General features: G+C 38.1%; 1 protein-coding gene across 1 annotated transcript in view; it reads right to left on the bottom strand.

The window, feature by feature from the left end:
• ATXN10 (ataxin 10) overlaps positions 1-22,270 on the bottom strand; it is a gene marked incomplete at both ends in the record, with an annotated part of 107,696 nt that overhangs the window by 69,558 nt on the left and 15,868 nt on the right. Inside the window, 2 exons of the mRNA XM_080609836.1 lie at positions 8,914-9,078; positions 10,528-10,624. Coding sequence (XP_080465962.1) covers positions 8,914-9,078; positions 10,528-10,624 — 262 coding nt within the window. The remainder of the gene's footprint in view (positions 1-8,913; positions 9,079-10,527; positions 10,625-22,270) is intronic.

Genomic DNA, 22,270 nt, shown 5'->3' with positions numbered 1-22,270 from the left:
GAACTACTGGGATAAACTGAGGACCATGGTAATTTAGTGAAGGAAATGGTGAAAATTAAAGTTGTTATGCAAGCATAACACAGTAACAAATGAACAGTGTTAAATATGCCAATTTTCTTGACTTTCAAAAAATTGTTTGGCTAAAATCCTAAAAAAATCAAGTGCTTACATAGTAGGTAAATACAGGAGGAGATGTTCAGTTCAAAGACTTTACAATAGCACAAGGGCTGCATTGTACCAAACTGAACTTGAGAAGCAGCCAAGATGAAATGGTATAAGCTACATTTGTGCTCAGTTTATTCCAAATGACCACTAAGCTTTCTACAATCAAAGCCTGGTGTAAGCAATCAACTTTATCATCAAATGTAATACTCCATATTAAGTTGATTTGATCCCATTAGCAAGTTTAGAGAAGTGTCCTTGGTCTCAGAATATGAGGAAGAAAACCCCCACAAATGTTTTAGAAGAAAGAAAAAGACATGGTGATTCTCTATTTGATCACCAAACTTCTCTTCCAATCTCAAAACCAAAAGCATTTTTCATCATCCTACAATAACGCGACTCTATCCAAAGTATTTAGTAAGAATAAAATAGCCATTTTTGTAGTTTCAGAAACAAATGTAACAAATCATATAAATTTTGAAGAAAAAAACCCACCACAATTTAGATATCTAACCTTTCAAAGCCATATTGCCAGTGTTTCAAGATGCCAAAAAAACAGTATGCCTTATGTGGAATTGCTCGGGACCAGAACATACTTCAGAAACAGATATATTTTGGTACTTCCACAAGAATGCAAGCAGTTTATCAAGACTATTTAAAAAACAATTACAAGTACAAAGCTATCTAGTGAAAACTGGAATACATGTGTTGCCACAAAGACCTCTAGAAACTAGGAAATTCACTCTACTTGAACACCAGCACTTCTTGCTCAAAAGAATAAGGAAACATATTTCCATATTTAAGGTTCAACCCCATGTATTAAGCATCACAGTACTTCTCTCCTGAGCTGAACCAAGCAAACAGTGAACATCCTTCCATCTTCAAAAGGCATTACCCATAATGAATGCATCTTCCTTACAGGCCCTGATACTGTCCACCAATTCAACTCTCAGGTCTAGAAAACTGAGTTCAGATTATCTGTAATATTTCATTGATTCAGAAGACAATCCCATTCAGTTCGAAAGGCACTAGAAAAGACTTATTTTTATTTATGTGCAAAGTGGGGATAATTATATTTTTTGAAGAGCTACCAAGTCAAAAAAAAAAAAAAGGAGGAAAAAAAGGAAAATGATTTCCTGCTTCCCACCATCCATAAAATATACAAGAAGAAAGAGGTGACAAGATAAATAAATATGTAAGGCTGGGCTTTGAAAGACTGAGGAAATCTGTGCCAGTACACTGCAACTGCAAAGAGAAAGTAGAATCTACTCAGATCTCTACAATTAAGGAAATTTTCCAATTGTCAGTACTATTTAAAACCACAGCTGAACTTGGAACCTGCAATGTAACTCCAATTTTCCTGGAATTAAAAATAAGAATTACTTTCTGGAGGATAGAAGAAGGGGGCAGGGGACACCCTAAATTGTCAGAGTGAAGAGACAGAGTTGCCAGCCCAAAATGAAAAAGAAAAATAAAGAAAATGGAAAAAAAAGTAACATTTTCTGCTTTCTCCACCACACGCATACCAATTAAGCAACAAGCACTCCACTGAGGAGTTCCATCTTTGCTTTAAATCTGTGCCCACGGGCGAGACTCCTTGCCACAGCAGCACTAGTTTCTGTCCACACTTCTTTCCACTTTCCATAAGCCAGGACAAAATAACCAAAGGCAAAAGATGGGTAGGGGGAGCCCCACAGCCCAATCTTTACAGTCATCATTGAGCTGCGGTTTCCAAAAGAGAAAGTGGATGTTCAGAAAATCTTACTTCCTATGCCAAACAGTTGACCACACTCTTAATATCGTTTTTCTGGAAGCCAAAAGGCGCATTACGCCTCTTATTTTAAAATGGAGGATTTCTGTTCCTTGCTCTTCAGGAATCAAAAATACAACCTGTTTTTCCTTTCCATAGTAGCCACGCTACCCTGTGCACACACTTGGAAAAACTGATGACACAAGCTATACTCTCATCTCTAACGGAATCACCAAAGTATTTCTTAAATAAACAGCTTTTAGAATACTCACTGGTCTTGGTTAAGATAAATTATAATGTAATTTTGTACTACTTTTTCCTAATTATTTTACAAAACACATATGTTTGCAGGTTCAATATTCTAAAACAGATCTCATGGCATTCTGTGCCTATTTCTCTTCTAAATACAGTAAGCTTCTAAACTGTGTGACACACTTTTCTGCTGTTGATGAATACAAACCCAAAAGGGAGTGGATGTGTGGGAAATGCAGAGGAATGACTTTTTAAAGGCTCTACAATTTTCCAGAGCCTAAGGCATAGCTCTCCACATGTTTTAAGGAAAAGCTTTCACTGGGAAAAAAAAAAATAAATTCATTAATGACAGTGCTTGGAAAGCCTTTTCAGCATACCGCACATACAACATGGGAATCAACACTTCAGAAGAATTAAATCAGCATACCCATTACAAAGCTATATTGGAAAGATGGAAGATACAGAGAACATAGTTTATTGTCTCACAAGTGCATGAAAACCACACCCATCCGTTTGAACAGAACAGAAGATGGAGCATAGGGGTGGAGGAAGCAGAACCAAAAGATGCATAATGCAGAAAGACCGATTATAATTGTGATCATAAGCAGAACAAGACAGAAGCAAACAAACCTGAAAGGGGAAGCCTATAGTAAAGGACAAGGTTTTAGAACTAAGGACAGGACAGGAATGGTCACTCATGCACCATTCCTGTAGCAGCATGGAAGTTTTTCACCAAAGTTAGAGGGTATTAATTCTGAAGCTAATAGCCTAAATAGCAGTTGCATGATGGAAAGACCAACACATTTTCTAGAAGACAACCGCACAGCAAAGAACCATCAAGGAGATAGGATCATTTAATTAGCGTATGCCATGAATCATATCCAAGAAAGGAAACGAACTTGTTTCTGCAGAGCCAGCGTCTTTGGAAAGACTTTCAAGAATATCCAGTAACATCATACTCCTTAAAACTTTCTGAAAGCAGCAAGCTTTGGGCACTCCTCACAAGCCCAACTACAGATCAAAACATCCAGGACAAGACAGGTAAGTTTCAACAGCTTTCAGTCCTGAAACTTCCAGTTTCTTCTTGCTCTAAGATTTTAGCCAAAAACTACAAAACAAAGGGGTATACAGACAGTTAAGCAATGTTTTGAAGAACCTCAGCTGGAGCTACACAATCTGCCTCAGATCATTGCCTTTGCGAGTGAGACCAGCAGCATCAGCATCAGAATAGTTCTTATTATTCAAGATTACCAGATTGCTAGCCTGAAACAAGTTCAGGAGCTGTCTTAACTATAAGTTTAGAAGCAGTTTAAGAATTCCTTGTCTAATATATGTTAATTAATACCATCTACAAATGCCACTCAGCATCTAGCATTAAACATAGCAAAGGTAGCAACATTAAAAAAAAATCTTTGAGCTGTTTAGAGGATAAAGCTCCCACAAAGAGAAAGATGAGGAAGCATCAGTGCAAGAGAATATTTATTGTGTGAATTACATTCTGCAATGCAACTTTACAGATTTCAGAGACAGAAGCATTTCTGATGCTTACAAGTAACCACAAGCTTAATGAAATTAGCTTTCAGATCATCTGGTCTGGATAAACAGGTATGATCATACAAGGACTAAATATAAAATCTGACCAGGGCACTCCTAGAACTGACTTCCTTCTTAAGACTTCCTTCTTAAATTTATTAACTATTTCTTAGCTCATAGCATACAATAGAGAAGACTTAATGAAAACTGTAACACTCAAAGACACACTTAGATGTGCATCACAGCACTGTAACCTTCCTTTCTTCCAGGTTCCGATGCAGTTTTTGTTACGCTGTCCATCTACAAACACATTTTCAAAATGCATCAGTACTTACAGTCTCAATCTCACTATGCTGATATGCAAAATAGCCCTCCTCTATTTCACAATCTGTTAAAAAGCATATGTCTTGTCTTTCTGTCACTGATTAGATTCAGAAGTCACTGAACTAAGGCCTTAGCTCCCATAACCCACCCATCTCAGGAAGCATAGCCAACATTTCAGACATTCCCTCTTCACTGATAGGAGACCCTTGTCTTCCTTTAAAGATGCTTCCTCTGTTCTCTTTAACTGGGAGAGGGGTTTACGGCAGACAAAAAAGGGACTGCAGAAGGTCCGCTACCAACAGCTGCTCCTAAAAAAGGAGCCCTGAGGAACTGCTCAGAATAATCTCAGATTTCCTCTGACAAAATCTCTCCCTACAGAACTGCTGCAAGACTGGGGGGAGAACCCAAAGGCGTCACACTTGGCAAGAACTTCCTCCTGAACTTTCCCTAAGGACTTTTCCAACTTAGAGACTTGGACTTTAAATACGAATATAGGATCACAGAGGAGGAATTGCCAAAAAAAAAATATTTTAAAAGATGTGCTTGCCTTCCTGTGATGGGTGAAGAGTAGAAAACCCAACATGTGCTAGCTGAATGGACTAGTGAGGACCCCATGGGAGAGGCTACAGTTCAGCCAATGAACTTAAACCCGAATATTTGCCCTGGATGTCCTCCCTCTGTCCTAATGGCTCATGGCAGCAACCGCAAAAATAATTTGAGCATCTTAAGTGTTTATTTGTGGAATTCATTGGATACAAACTTAGAGGCACATTAAGTCATAAATTTCAGTGCACAATAAAAGGGAGTAAAGTATTGAATAAAGTTTTGCCTATAACCAAAAGTCGCCTGGTTATTCAAAGAAAGATTTTCCATACCTGAAAGCAGTGTTTGACAGCAAGAAAGCCCAGCCAAGAGGATTAAACACACGTGGCATTTACTTTCTATTCAGTGTAATATGAAACTGGATGCTCCAGCTGAGAGACGAGAAGGTAGGCCAGAATTAAATAATATTTTTAACTTTAAAAGTAAGAACATCTTAATTCCAGTCATTTATGAGTCCAGCAGTGAGCATAACCACCGGGAAAAATAGTTTGTATTTCAACTCAGCCATATAATGCCATAACAGACACTTAAAAATGGTTGGTGTGTACTTACTTAGTTGTGGCACAAGGGACCCAAATCTTTACAACAGAGTACTGGATCTGTTGCAAATACTGAGGCTATGTAAATTCGTTTAAGCACTCCTAGTCGTATGTACTTCAGTGAGAGCTGAAGTACAGCTCCAAGTTTTCAATGAATTGCTGACAAAACATTTTTTCTACAGTCCAGCCAGAGAGGCAACCAAAGCTTAGCTTTGAATTCAGAAGAAAAAGGACAGAAATCTTGTTAACACACTTCTACCTGACTATAATATACCTTATGAAAGTACTGTAGTTCTTCAGTGAGGGGAAATAAAAAGTGCTTTAGTAATGAACCAAGAACTTGTTCCAATGAGGAAGATTATATGCAATGATAAAAATGGACGCCAAAGCAAAAGCAGCAATGCACCAGAGTTCAAATATATCCTCAAAGCAGCAGTGACCGTGTCTGTCTTTCACACACCTAATTGCAGAAACCTGCAACTGATTCAATATCAAAAATAATTAATAGAAGGCTGTCATGAAAAAAATTATATTGACTATTACTGAATATAAAATTGAATATTATTATAATGACTAGAATATCATTCTATCATCAGCATCATTGCACATGCAAACCTACACAATTTCAAAGGCTGTCCTATAGTATTACTACGCATCAGGACTAACACTGACCCAAGGACAAAGTTTAGGTTTTCACTTCTTGCTGTCCAAAAAAACGTTCTTACATTCAGGACAAGATTCTTCAGCTTTCATGAGCCAAAGTAAATAATATTGCTTCTACCAAAGTAAGAAATCCTGTTTACTGCTCACCCTTTCTGTTCATAGCAATGTGTGCGTTAGGGAGCCACTTCTGGACATGGCCCGCTCTGTTTGATCACAGGACAGAGCAGCATGTTACGCTAGTAAATCAAGAGCAGTGAAAAGTTCACAACAGTCTCCTACAGGAAAAAGATGAAACATGGCTGGCATCAATAAAGTTCTCCCCTAAATTTGGAGAACCAACAGAGAAAACTGCTCGAGTAGGCAGAACATAAGAAAGTCAGCACAAGAGCTGGCTAGCTTACTTTGTGCTGCTCAGCAAATGGAAAAAGAAAAGCAAGCAACTAACAGAAGGTACCATCATTATATTATATGACTACATCTATCCACATTCACCTCTCAGAAAGCCAAGACAAGAAAAAAGCTCTTGATAATTAAAAATAAATTAAAAAGATATTGCAAGACTGATTGTTCTACTAACTTTGTAGGCTTCTCCAAACCCTTAACTCCACAGAAATACACTGTGCAGTACAGGCTCACAAAATGCATGCATAGTCTATGATAAAAGCATTACATTAGAGTAACACACTGACCTATGGCTAACTAGGAGAGGGGAGAAAATAAAACAATAAGAAACAAAATCATAACCAAGACATATCCAAAACAAGAAAAAAATATCTTTTTTAAAATCACTGTTGCATAAGGAATGGTGCACACTAGCAGGTTTCCTTTGAAAATATGAAAAATAAACCTCTTGTACTAACCTTTTTTTTTTTTTTTTTCAGAAGGATGTGAAAATGTTACTTTCTTACCTTCCCCTACACACCAAGTAGACCAAAGATACTACACATATTCTAATGTATAAATATCATAGATTTTCAGGATGTAAATATGAAGAACATATTTTTCCATTTAAATTAGCCTTGGCTAAATATTGATATGATAATATCAATATGATAAATATTGGCTCACAATAAGAAAAACTTAACAACAGGGAGAAACACACTCTCCAGAATGTGTTTCTTGAGATGGAAGATATAAGAAATACAGCATTAGAAGAACAAATGAAATGAGGGCAAGAAACTGGAGGCAAATGGGTACAAGAGCTACAGAGTAACAGAAAAATCAGCCCCCTTCTAGCAAGGAATTATCTTTTTCACTTTCAAGATAATGCTGTTTGAATACCTATTCAAATACTTTTTGCAATGCACCTTTTAGCTTTGATTTTGCACTTGTGAATGTGCTTTACCTGTGCTGATTTGAAAACAGTGCCAACATTATTGAAAGATTTCCATTTAGAATTCAGTTCAAGGTGCCAAGAAACTTACACTACAAAGTCATTGGTTTTTCTTTCAGTTGGGAAAACTGATAATAAGCTTTGAGATTTAACTAACCAGTGTTTAATACTATGAAAGAAAATCAAATATATTGTTTTCTTAACGCATGGATGATAATCCGATGCTTTTTTATATCATACTCCCTGTTTGAGGAACTCAGTGTTCTGACAGGAATTAGAGGACAAACATTCTGCAACTGCCTTATAGCAGGACTAGGATTATTCTTCTCTACCCATCTCTTTTCCTTCATCATGGTCCTACATCTTGTATAGAAGTTTGCTCCTTTTTAGTTTCAAGACTACTCTGAAGAGAGACCATTTTCCACCCACATCAAACATCCATAGTGGAGGCAAGACATCTTCATAGTAACATCAACAGAACGCACTTCAGGCTGGAAAGATCAGGGAAATTAATACCTTGGCATTTATTTTGATGCTCCATTTATTCTGCAATGACTTTCAAAAAAATAAATTTAACACCACGACCACCTCTTCCAGCTCTCCCTGGCTTTCATCTCTCATTCAAAATGCATTTCAGCATATCTTTGCTAGATAAAGAAAATGAAGGATAATCAAGATAATTATCTGAAAAGCAATCTTTCACATGTATTTATACTGACAGATGCCAAAACTGAAGACTCAGTTTGTCACTTCTGAAACAGAAATCTGCTTGCCTGATCCTGAAACGCGGCTTTTCGAAAACTATTTATGTCCTAAGCAAATTGACCTGGTTATGAAAAAAAACCCAGCCACCAACCAATTCTGAAGTCATTTTACAGAACAAAAGCAAACTATTAAATTACAGTTGCTCAGCATTTGATCATCTTAATTTTGTTTGAAGACTTTCCAAGTAACTAGTAAAACCCTGACAAATCTTTCTAATTCAATTTTCAATTTCAACATGACCTTCAAAAGAATGCTACAAGAAAATACAAACTTTTATCCTCTTGAAATGCATCACATAAAAAAATAACAGAATGTGTATCCTTGCTGACGCAAGGCAGAACGTTTCTCAAATGCATAACTGACAACAATATTTACAAGAACGGCCACTAGCAAAACACATACAAACTCAATGGAGTAAGACCACTGATTGGGTGCTGTTAACACTATGAAAATGAAATGTGCAATATTCACAAATAAAACATCTTCTCTGTCTTGGTATAAAAATGATCGCATGTCGCACTAGACAACTGATCTGTTAAAAACAAAGAACCCCACCCATGTTTTACGTAGTACTCACAAGCAGTAATCATACAAGTTTTCCTACCATGACCCAATAACTGAAGTCTGTAAGACTATATTGTGTGTTAACTTTATTTCAAAAATCCACACAAACCAGCACACGAGTATAAATTAGTTTGCACCATTCTGTGATTCTAGAACCCTGTTTCAACAACAACAACAAGAAAACCCCCCATGATTTTAAAATTCCTGTCTATATCCTAAACGAAAATGTAGTCTTATTTTAGCAGCAATCAAAATGGTCAGTGAAAGTATCATGAAAGTTACATCTGTACCAAATTACTAACTTCTAAGTAGATTTTCATTTACTATTTAGTAGTATCACAAATTTTTACTTTTTAATACAGAGATTTACACTAGAAAAACACCTAATTCAGAGGGGGGCGGGAAATAAATCTAAAGATACGTACGACCACTCAGACTCCAACTGCTCTTTGTAGACTTTCAGGACATGAAGAGCCACAGTCAAGTTCCCAGGATCCAGTAGTTCTCTCACTTTCTCTGAATTAAGGCAGGTGAACAGGACCATACAACAATAGGCAACAATTTTCTTATCACTGTATGTTAGGCATGTCCTTTAAGAGAAAATAGAAGTTTAGAGAGTAAGTTACAAATGAACCTGGAAAAACAAACTAGTGGCATTCAGCTTGCCAGGTTGTTTTTCTTTGCTGTCTTTTAAAAAATTATGAGTTCACTATTGCCTAAGAGGGATAGAAGTTATCTGCAAAGAAAACCACCCAAATTCTAGCTGAAGGTCAAACTTAACAGGCAATTTACAAAACTAATGCTAAATTGAAATTAACTGGAGCTCTAGAAGTTGGCTGAAACCATATTAATGATCATCTGCTTCTATTATCATAAGGTACTTCTCCATCCAGTACTGACAAGTAGGCTCCAAAAACACAGTCAGAATGATTATCAAATTGAATGGAAGTGCCTCTGTTACTAGCTTACTGCAAAAAAATGACCAAACACATCAACAATATTGTCATATGTCAGCACACAATCATGTATGTAATATTTCATTACACATATGTAATCGAACCTCCAGGAAGGTATTCTGCTGAAGCTGGGAGGGAGGCAGAATTATCAGAAGATACAAAGATTATGTCACTTCTGTAGATTCCACCTGATCCACAGATACCGGCAGGTCTGCGTAGCAGCAAAGTGAATGAAGAAAAAGGTATGTTCTTGGAAATAACAGACTCATAGAATGGTAAGGGTTGGAAAGGACCTTAAGATCATCTAGTTCCAACCCCCCTGCCATGGGCAGGGACACCCCACACTAAACCATGTCACCCAAGGCCTCATCCAACCTGGCCTTGAACAGCGCCAAGGGTGGAGCATTCACAACCTCCCTGGGCAACCCATTCCAGTGCCTCACCACCCTCTCAGTAAAGAATTTCTTCCTCATATCCAATCTAAACTTCCCCTGTTTAAGTTTGAACCCGTTACCCCTTGTCCTATCACTACAGTCCCTAACGAAGAGTCCCTCCCCAGCATCCTTGTAAGCCCCCTTCAGATACTAGAAGGCTGCTATGAGGTCTCCATGCAGCCTTCTCTTCTTCAGGCTGAACAGCCCCAACTTTCTCAGCCTGTCTTCATAGGGGAGGTGCTCCAGTCCCCTGATCATCCTCATGGCCCTCCTCTGGACTTGTTCCAACAGCTCCATGTCCTTCTTATGCTGAGGACACCAGATGAGTATAACTACTTAAAAAGACCTCTTAAATAAAGCTTATGTTTGAAGCTTCTAATTTGAAATAGAAGTTTTCTTCCCATTTCTGTTAAATGAAATCAATTTACTGTTAGCTTAGAGCAAGCAGGTTTTTAAAGGTCCTGACCTCTGCAGTTGACTAACAAAAAAACCAACTACAGGATATGGTCTCAACCATCCCATTCTCACCAAAATTATTTTTCAAAGCTTCACGGTGCTAGTAGAGGCACAACTATCGTGTAGAAAAGATTTGAATATAACCACAGAAATTACTTAGGAGAAAAAAAAAAACCACTGCATCCATGCTTACAAGAAGAGATCTGGGAAAGCACACTTCCAAATGCTATTCTGAGAATCTCCATTTCCTGCTGCAATGTTTCCAAGAAACTGGAGGCTACAACGAAGAGCTGAAAAAAAACCCAGAATATATATTAACAGGAATTCAAAGAAACACTAATAAATTTCAAATAAATGACAAACTTCAGCATCATGGTTGTATACTACAGAATCCATCTCAATTAAGGTTAGGGTGAAGTATTTCACTGCATTTTCTCAATGCATATTTGCTTATTCTCTTCCAATGCAAACAATTTTACGAAGTATTCAAGTATTACACCCAAAACAAATTCAGTTTTTTCCCCAAACTTATAGGAATATCAAACATGGTTTGATCAAACACCTGGCTACTAGTGATTACAGAAATTAACTAATTCTGTCAAGGTTTAAGACAGACTGACATCAATGAAAGACTGGATCTACAGTTAGCACAAACTGAAGCAGACCCATGCTGAACCAGTGGCTGCCGCAGGGCAGTGGCCATTCTGCCTCTTCCAGATCTGAGGTGGCTTTCTTCCCCTTATTAAATTAACAAATAGGTCGTCTGTCATCACCTGAACTCTGCAAGAGCAGCTTTGCCTGGTCTTAAGAGAGCTCCTCAGGCACCCTCCCTATGCTGGCCAGAAACAGCTTGCAAATTTTGTTGCAGCAGGTACAGCCAGAGCGAGAGAACTGAATCTGTTCACTCTCTACCCACATTGAGTTCTGGTTAGCTGGACAAGTCATTATACAATATGATGATGTGCTCAGTACTTTCTGACTTCTATCCCAGAAAAACGCCAGTACTCCAAGTAACTTTACCACTGATTTTAACACTGAATTTAATATGGCAGATTTTTACTATTACCATGAAGGATTTATTCCAGCCTCCTCTCAATACAGACTTAAAATATGGGAAGATATTATTTCATCATACAGATTAATAACCTAGAGTCTGTCAAAAGGTGTAAATTCATGAAAAACAAAAGCATGAACCCACAGACCTCACAAAATTAAAACACTTTTTTTGGCCCTATTGACAGCTCTCAAAAACCTGGCCTTTATTAATAGGTTGGCAAAGAAACTTAATATTAAATGTTAAAATGCAGTTTGATAGATATTACAATGAGCAGCCCATTACAGATGGAGGTGGCTGATACTGCCAGGGTCTGCAAATATAAAATTAGGACTCTTTGAAAGGTGCTGGGCCAGCTGGTAGCCAGATTTCCTACAGAGGTCTGGGCATATGCCCTCTTGGGATAAAAAGGAAGCAAGTCTAAAATGAGGTCGCTTGGGCTTAGGGAATAGTAAGTAATTTTTTTCCATATATGTTTTTTAAGCCTGCAGTATGTATATTCTCTCCATAATGCATTTTGAATCATATTCTCCTTTATGCTATTCTGTCCCCCTGAACATCTGCTCTTTTTTATTACTTTCTGCTTGTCATTATGTTTCCATTTCTCCCATCCATCTGGTTCCCATCCTGCTGACTCAGAATTTTTCTGAAGGACAGCAAGCATGGGCACGCTACTGTTCTAGCAGACATTTTATGGAAAAACTTCCCTCCTAGAAAAAGCCAACAAAGCACTAAATCCTAGGAATAGGGTGTTTGGTGAACTCTTCACCTGCTCTGCTATGAGAAAGATCTCTCTAAGGACATGAGGTTGCTTGACTATATTCTGATCTTTACCTGAAATTCGCTTGACCTTTTGCAGCTATCAATTACTCTTTGGTTATTAGAGCTTATGTTGTCAAAAAAAAACCCCTACAGTCGGGGGGGGGGGGGGGAAGGGAGGGGGAATGGGAGAAGTTAAAGATCTTTTAAAAGAAGTTGCTACCTTTAATGTTACAAAGATCAAACGCTATGAACACATTTGCAGTACAATAATAAATAGCTACAAATTCTCCATTAACACACTGGAGTCTTAATATTTGTGAAAGCAACTAACACTGCCCTTGTTCAATTGCAATGTCCTGAACAAGCAACAAGGATCCAGGAAAAGGTCAAGATTCTGTGGATGTACCATGGAAAACAAAACAGTTTCATCTGTAAGTGCCAGTAAGTGCCATTTCAACCAGTAATGGTTAACATCTTTCTTTTAATTGGAAGGTGCAAATCAATATATGGGCAAGCATTTAATCTGACAGACAAAAGATACTGTATCTATTCACAAATAAGCAAAAAAGGATGATGCTCTGATAATGCAACATTTTCCCATCCAATTAATCTCACTTGATGAATCTCAGCAATTCAAAAGATGTGAATCTACAAACACCTGAAGTAATTGAGTACTCCTGGAATACAGATTAGATACAACAGGACCTAGCTCACAATCTGTCCAATCAATTCTGTCACAACTATAGTGCAACTGTTAGACTGCTTCTGCAGCGTCTGAATTCCTTGTCCTTACAAAAAGAAAAACCAAAATAATTCATATTACACAAAATTTAACTCATTTCAAAGTACTTAGTGTGATGTCAGGTCAATGACATAGGACAAATATGGCTTGTATACCAGAGTGTGAATATTTATGCTTCAGCTTATATGATCACAGATCTACTTTTGAGAAGCCAGGTCTGCTGGGTGCTGATGAGATTCACCTGGCCAAGTGAGACAAGAGGGTCTTCACCAACAAGCTAGACCAACCTATACTGTGAAACCCCACCTGGAGTCCTGTGCTCATTTCTGGGGTCCCCACTACAAGAACATGGACTTGTAAGAACAAGCCCAGAGGAGGGCCACGAAAATGGTCAAAGGGCTGGAGCATCTCTTTATGACGAAAGGCTGAGAGAACTGGGGTTGTTCAGCCTGGAAAAGAGGAGGCTCCCAAGAGACCGTATTGCGGCCTTTCAATATATAAAGACTTATAAAAATGATGGTTGGAGACTTTTTACCAGGGCCTGTAGAGACAGGACAAGGGGCAGCACTTGTAAACTGAAAGATGGTAGGGTTAGATTGGATACAAGGAAGAAATTTTTAATGATGAGGATGATGAAACACTGGTACACGTTTCCCAGAGAAGCTGTGTCTGCCCCATTCCTGGCAGTGTTCAAGGCCAAACTGGATGGGCCTTTGAGAGACCTGGTCTAGTGGAAGGTGTCCCATGGCAGAGAGGTTTGAAGTAGATGATCTTTAAGATTGCTTCTGACCCAAATGATGCTATAAATCTGTGTACCATACCCAGAAGTCACAGATGGGAAGTGTATGATGAATAGGGGCAAACAGCATTAAAAGTCATAGCACCACAAGTAGAGTAGCTAATCGTAGCATGTTCTCTGAATCCTATCACAATAGTACCTGTGACCTTATACTTAAAAAAACCATCAAAACCAATCAAGCACTACCCAAAACCAAACACTTTCCCCCAACCCCAAATATAAACCGGATGGGCTTGAAGTATACAAATATCTTACATGCAATGTTTCTCTCCCACCATTTAACAGACGATGACAGAAAAAATTGGTGGCTTGGTGCTAGGCTATTACAAGTGACAGGAAATATTGATATGAACACTGCAAACCTACACTTCGGTATTTATGCTCCAAAAAAAGATACACACACCACCAAAAAAAGTCCAACTAGAATTATTAATTCACAGTAAGGTATACATGCGTTAAAAAATGCAAATGCCACAATAGAAGTACTGCATTCCCAGCTATGCAAGTCTCTTCTTAGCATTCAATTTCCATGCTTCTATTTTGTTTTTGTTTTAACTCTATTGAATTCGACTGCTGCAACTTATGATTCAACTATGCGTAGGAATCTGTAGAATACAGATACTGCTTTTCTTCTCTCCAACAATGTAATTGTCCTTACAGCAAAAGCAAGAAAAATCCAAAAGCTGATTAAAACCAACTTCACTGCACAGTATACCAGCTGAAACCATTCTGCCATCCACTCAATAAGCCTTATGCTTTGTGAAAAGGGGAAGGAAAAGCAAAGGAAACAAAAGAAAGAAAATAAGAAGACAACTATTAAAACTTTTTCCCTGAAAATGTATGGATCTTTATGAAGCTAAAAATAACTGCCAGCCACTCTTTCCAGCTGCATTAGCTAGTATGTGGGAAATACTACTCATAATTATTAAAAAATGTCTTTTCCGCAGGACTGACTTATTTAACATCTTAAATCCACTCCCTACCTGCTGGTGTCTGTAAGCACTGACTTTAACAAATAATTCTGTAGCTATCAGCACAGCTAAACCTTAATTTAAAAAAAGTTACACTGTGTGTGGTCAACAAGGCTATTTTTAACCTGATGGTCAACCACTGTGAATTACATGTACTAAGATGCAACTTTTGATACACAGATAGGCCATAAGAGCTGAAGACCTTTTCTCCCCCTTTGAGATATCAATGGTTACTACAAAGGCAGCACGTTCTTTAGCAAATGCAAATACTCAGCTTTCACAATGAACCTACAGTGGGTTACAGAGAATTTTCTAAGTTCTACAAAAACAACCTCTTTATACCACAAGACAACCCATACAGGGGAAACAACGACTCTTTTTCTAACAAATTCTGGTACCTAAATGTTTGTCTACATGTAAACCGATCTTTTAGAGTTGCTCAATGCCACCCATGCAACAAGTGAGGCAGCTGATTCTTACAGCCCTGCACGAAGATGCCTTAAACGTACTCCACCAGCTCAGTACCTTCAAAATCACAGCTCCATTTGTTCCTTTCAATCTCTTTTGATCACACACTATCTGAACCAAACTTTAGTGTGCGTTTTTCATTTGAAAATTAGAAAACAAAGTTAGAAGAGCTTACTGCTGGTAAGCCTCTATTAACAAGATTAACTGCAATTTCTCACCCTCGCACACACACACCTTCCCCCCCTCCCCCCCCAGTATTTTTCCTCATTAAATTGCTATACACAACCATTATGTTGTGCAGTCTATTTTGGTTTATTATATTATTATGTATATTATTTAAATGTTCATATTCGTACACATTTTTATGTCCTACTTACAGAACATGAGTTTTTTTCCTGGGAGATAATCAGACTTATCTGTCAAACTCTTACTACAATTTCTCTAGGGAAGAACAGGAGCCCATGAACTTGCTCACAAATCACTTTGGCCTAAGCTGCAGAGGCTTACAACAGTCATAAAAAGAGATTTTCATGCTTTTTATTTGGGGTAGACAGCACAGAGGTAGCGTAATCCTCTGCCTTTACTGGAGTTACATAGAGATATAAAATAAATGCAATCAAAGCATGTCTGAAGCTGTACAAGTACTTCGATCAAATCACAGCCTCCCAACAGCATGCACATCTTGTAAATCAGCTGTGAGTTTTGTAAATCTTAATTGTACACCATAAGCCATTACACAGATCACCTTTGGTTGTTTGTAAACAATGTCAGAATGTTTTGTGATGTACTGCCATCCCTGGAAAAATAAAACCTTCAACTCAGCAGAAGGTGTAGACCTCTATTACTATAAAATGCTAGTTTCCACCACTATCATCCGGTCATTGACTTGTTTCCTTGTGGCTGCAAGTTAAAGCAACTTCCAGTCATAAAAAGAGTTATTTGCCTCTTCACCACCATGAATCATACCACAAATACTGATGAAAATGTATTTTCCTTGGAAAACAGTCTGTCTAGACTGCTCAAATTGAATGTATAATGCACATACGGGCTATGTCATTTAAAGTTATTAAAATAGTGCTTAGTATTTTATTTCTGTAAATAAAATGAACGTCTAGCTACCGATTATATTTCCGCCTTGATCATACTGCACTTGCTGTAGTGCAGACTAGTAACCCATTTTTACCATCTGTGGAATACCGAGAATGTTGTGTTTAATAAGTTTCTGTTCCCACTCCTCATCTTCTCCACCTCCAAAAGAAAGTAATGCTTTTAATTTTTTTCTCTTTCCCTTCAGAAATGCCAACTCTAATATTAACAGAACAGTATGTGCACTGACTGAACAACCCTTCTGTTCTTGGAAGATAAATGTCTAGGCAAAACACTTTGTTCTTACTAAAAGGAGAATTTGACTGAAAGGCAAGAAAAATCCCCACCATGCCATTAGAACTGTAGAGTTACAAGTGGATTAGAAGGGAGCTAGAAGAAACCATCAGACCACCCAATAAAATTAGCCTCTCATGCAAATGTAGTTCTAATGAGATCTTATAATGGTAAATTAAAAAAAAAAAAATTTTTCAAACCAACCTTACTTGTGCATTTACTAGGAAAAAAGTCAGTTTTACAGCCCACTGCCTGGCATGAGATCAGTTTCATATTGATTCCAATTCATACAGCATTAGGAATAGTTATTAAATACAGTAACAGGGGCAGTCTCTTTATCTTCTGGTATTTTAATTGCACCATTTTTGGAAACTAAACATCTTAAGTGTGTTAATTCCTTTAATAAATTATCTATTAAAGTCTAAAGGCATAATAAATGGTACTCCTGTTATATCCCCACAAACAGCAAAAACACATGCCTAAATTACTCTCCTATGCAAAGTAAAACACATCTAAGTGCTTGCAGACTTGGGAACTGCATTTATAAGCTTCCTGCATGTGTTAGAATGTAAAAATCTTTTTCTTCCAGCAACCTAGAAGCTGAGCCTAAATCTAACAGACAATGTCTCTTTAAAGACCTTGCTGTAGCAAAATCAGCAAGTTTGAAGTACTGGGGAGTCTCAACCTGGACTTAAACCATGCCAGGAAACCAAGAAAAATAACAAGGAGGACTGGCCACCCACTATGCGTTATTCGTGGTATCTAACCATATGACACAACTACTACATGATACCTTGTATAGGTCAAAAAAAAAAAAAGATTAACGTGTAAAACACTAACCAAGCTCATGAGCAAATTTCTCCAATTATTTTTGATGGCATAGTGTGGCTGTTGTTTCATTTAAACCAAAATTTCCACCACAGTGCTTATATTTTCCCTAGAAAAGCTAAATGATCTTTTTCTGTAAGCCTGTGGAAAGGATATTAGACTTTTCCCCCCACACACTTTGGGCCACTTATAATGTGTACCTGGCTAATAAATGGATCATGGTCCTTTTGCAATAGACAGAAATCCACAAGTGAACTTATATTCAGGATGTTTACTTGCATTCCCCCATTAATAAACAGCAATAGTTTTGGGGCATCCAACAGTATCCACATTTTGGGCACTGCATTTTTTTTTACACCTATAAAGGCAGCTACTCATTGCCTTGTTACGGTTCCTTGGCTATCACATTTAATGTACACCCAGAGGGTAGAAGAAAGGAAAAAAACTTGATGTCTCCTAGTACAAATTTGTAACTTTTCCTTTCTGCACTGGCAATATTCCCTAAAATTCTAACTGGAAAGTGAAAGACAGGCACACCGCATTTCTCCTCAAGCCCAAAACTGCTAGCAAAAAAAGTATATTGCAGAATGGAAAAAAAATGTCTTGTAGCAGGCATCCAGAAAGCCACGGTTACAGACAGTACTCTCCTTTTCCACCAGAACAATGCTCATTAACCAGAGTCTGGAAGTTGTGTCATGGCAATAATAATCAAAAGGACGAGAGAATGCCATGGTGAACTTCTACATAACTATAACTATTTTATTCAAATGTTTTATCATTTGTTTTTATCCAAACAGATGATAACTTACCCACAGAGCAGATGCCTCCCATTATTCTCCTTGCCTGAATCTTCCTCCACCTCATTTGCATCCTCCTTCCATTTTCACTTTCCCTGGAGGAAGGAGTAACAGCACTCTCCAGCTTCTGCGGGAGATTCTTTGCTAGGGGCATTTTCTCTCAGTACACATGAAAACAGTTAAGCTTCTTCTCCCTACATTACCTTTAGGACACCCTGTCTTCATGAAGCTTTCTGAATTAAAAGGTTTGTTTGCCTCATGCTTCCCACCTTGATTTTATGATCTTGACATCCCTGCTGAGTAAAACAAAAACCACCTAGTCCTGTAAGAACATAATGTAGAGGATACATTTATTGTAAAGATTATCTCTTCTCCTCCATGATAGCCATAAGAGAAGCTGTGGTGGAGGAGGAACAGGGAAGAATCATGCAACCTGCACTATGCCCATCATTGCTGATAACCACAGGATCTATTAGGGATGGTATGTAACTGGCAAAACCCATCGATGTCTGCTCATTTCTGGTGAAAGCCTAGCAAAATGTTACGAGATAAAGACTGGTTCCTCTTCCTGCCTTTGATGTAGATGGAAGCTAGAAACAGCCACAGAGCAGCTGCTGCAAGGTAAGATGATCAGAAAGATGAGGGTTCTGCTCACATCACAGCTTCTCTGTGCAGCTGCCGATTCAGCACGCAATGTCAGAGCAAAGCAAAAACAAAGCAAAACCAAAAGCCTTTCCACCCGAAGGCAGGGAATACATTTTCTATCCAGTACAGAACAGTAATTTCCACACACCTTTACACCATCACAGTAAACCACTGGTGACCATCTTAAGTCTACAGATATTTCTGCAAATTTGATTCACATATATTTATGTAGATGAGAAACCTGCCTCAGTATGAATCTTGTTGACATTATTTGCCTGTAGGGCAGCAGACAGTAAAGAACAAGGAATGAAGGAAGGAAAGGACTTACAGAACACTGTAAAGGTCCACGGAAATAACATTCATTACTGTTCATTTCAAGCTTCAACCAAAGTAACCAGAAACTATTCTAATTAAATAGACATCAGCAAACTCCCATTTTCTTTGTGCTCCAAGTGGGTATCAGTCCACATTATAGAACCACTATGCATGTGTCATAAATCAGCAACATCTTGGCAGGCTGTACTAGAAAGCCTTCAAATTGCAGCAGGAAGAACAAAACAAAACAGCTATACATACTGCCTAAAAAGCAGTACCAGCAACAACAAAAGGGAAACCTACAAGACAGCCCACTGACCTACTAATTGCTATGACTTAAGGATATTAACTCCGGTTAGTCTTTCTCCTTGAAGCAAAATTATTTATATTGACTCTGAGCCAGTCAACACCTGTCTCCCCTTACAGAAATCAAAAACCATTTCCATTAACACCATGAAAAGAACCGTTTTGATCATCACTGCAACAAACATCGAACTGTTGGGAAGTACGAGCTTTTTGTCACTATTTCAAAGTCTGCTTCCAATGCCATCCATGTCACCAGTATCTGATAGGTGAACCTCATTAGGCAGGATCTGGTCTGTAGTTCAGACTGCGCCTCAACAAGCCACTGCAATAATACATTTTTATGCTCACAGTCCACAGTAAATAAAATAATTCAGCTCATCATAGCTTAAATCAGCCAATCTCTGCCGAAGCAACAGGACTAAAGTAGAGAATCAAGCCCAAGGTAGGAAAAGATCCCACTATTGAGATTCAAACTTGGTAGGACACTTAGACCAAAGTGAGGAAATGGTTTTAAAACAAGAGGGGAGTCTTCCACAGGACTAACAAAGGATAAACACAGCAAGCTGGAGCTTACTGTATTTGGACACAAGATCCTACAAGTACAGTTGCTTGTGTTATCAAGGGTCTAGTAATGATGATCTAGGCTTTGCTGAAAGCCCCACTCTGTCATTCTTCCCCTTCTCCCCTCCCCTTTAAGAAAATGTTGCATTTAAATAGGGCCCCTTGTCCTAAAGCTGCTCTTCTTCAATGGATCTGGACTCGCACCCCTCAAAACTCACTCCATTCCAGATAAAATGAGAACAAATAAAAATAAAAATAAAAATTAAGGCATGTCTAAATTTCCATATTAATACCTGAAGTCACAGCCAAGCCGTGCATGTGACACAGACACGTCAGGCTGAAAACAATGGTAACACTGGCATTTACTCAAAATGACAGTTACTGCTGAATCACATAAATATGTTTTACTGTACTAACCCTGCAAGGTACAGTTAATTGTGCCTGTACACACTGCACAAGATTCAAAGTGTGGGACCTGCATTGCACAGACCAACAGTTGACCGCTGCAGACATGGGCAATACTACACACACACGAGTTAAGAGAATTCAGTGTTAGCTATCTCCAGATAACTTATCAGTTTGACTCATCTTAGTCCACGTTTGGCTCTTTTCCTTCTGCAGACAGCTGAAAGAGGTATAAAAGCTGGTTCCTTATTTTGCAGTTTCTGAAAAAAAGGCCAAAGGCCAAAGACCTGGAACAACCACCTGAACCAAGGCCCACCCAAATCAGAGTCTTTCCACAGCCTCTAATGGCTTTTGGACGAAAATATGAGGACCACCAGGAGAACCTTCTGGCCTACAGAAGATGGCAGCAGGTTGACACGCCTAGGAAGGGTGAAGCTTGCATGGCTGTAATCCTTTTGTAGATGTTCTGAAGACAATTATTTCAAAAGCTGTGGCAGTATTCACCAAAACACAGCACCGACAGAGCACTTGTAAACTTCGAACTGCAGTGTAGGGAGGAACCAGGACACTTTTGCATCTGGTAACTTACCATTGCCCAGCAGCAAGAATGCCTAGAGTCCTGCCTGCACCATTAACTAGCAAAGGGGTAACTGTCTGCTGTTAGAAAACATTGTACTTCCTAGCACAGATGTTTCTGGAAGACGCTCACAGTCACCTTTCTAAAGCACTCAAACTTGCTATCAAATACAAAAAAAAAAATACAATAAATAAAAAACTCAATGAGCTAAACACAAAGGAACCAAAAAAACCCCAACAAAAAAACCCAAACAAACAAACAAAAAAACTACCCCTGACCAACCCCAAGTGGTACCAAGAGAACAAACCAATTACTTAAAACTTTCCTGTTTGGTAAAGTAGTAAAATGCTCTGAGCTATAATAATTAAGGGATAGCGAAACTCAACAAAAACACAGGATTTTCTTAAGCTAAGGAAACATGAAACCAAAATCCCAATACAAGTGCAAACAGCAGTTTACTTCCACCAGATAATGTATCAACTGATTGTTAGGGCATACACTCTGTAAATGCTACAAAGACCATGAAAATCCCAATATTATTTTTACAGATTGGAAAAACACAAAGGCCAAAACCAGCACCAATAACTCAAATAAGAAACTCATGCTTATGTTTACATAAAAGTTTGATGAGTATAATATATTTGTCACACTCCCACAATTATTCCCCGAAAATACTATAAATATTATTTTGACAAGGTAATTACAGTTTTTACTTTAACAGTGGCAGCAAACTACTGGCACCAATCCTCCATACAAAAAGCCTAACAGACAAAGCAAAAATCACACATGGAAACTGGCAACTCTTATGATCAGGGCTGTCCTTTATTTATTTGGCTAAAAAAAGTCTGTTTAAATTAGTGTCTGGTTTATTTAAGCTGTAAAACAGAAGTAGTTTAATTATCCTAGCAGTAAGCAAAAGGAAACCCCAAATACAAAAATAAATGGAAGTGCAGATTTTTAAATTCTCTTTTCTGCCAAGCAACTGAGGCACGTTCAGCACCCCATGGACTGTGGGTCCATTCAGGAACCACTCTTTCCCACTTCCTCTCCCTTGAAAGAAAAGCTAATATGAACTTAAATTGACAAATGTCACCTATTAACAGTTCAGGATGTTTTGACTCTGTATGACAAGTAAAATGGTTTAAGCTTTATAACCACTTGCTCTCTCATTCCACGTAAACCAGCCCATCACATATGACTCGTGCAAAAATCTGAAGCGTAATAATTTATAGCATTTGCTCTCAAAAATCTCTCAAAACCAAATCAACAACTAAATCCCCAACAAAACAGCATGCATTCTCCTCAAGAGATAAATATAGAGGGCAT

Source organism: Psittacula echo (genome assembly GCF_963264785.1).
Source record: "Psittacula echo genome assembly, chromosome: 1".
Classification (NCBI taxonomy): domain Eukaryota; kingdom Metazoa; phylum Chordata; class Aves; order Psittaciformes; family Psittacidae; genus Psittacula; species Psittacula echo.
The sequence above is the reverse complement of the archived record's forward strand: the minus strand, read 5'-3'. Positions and strand labels throughout refer to the sequence as shown.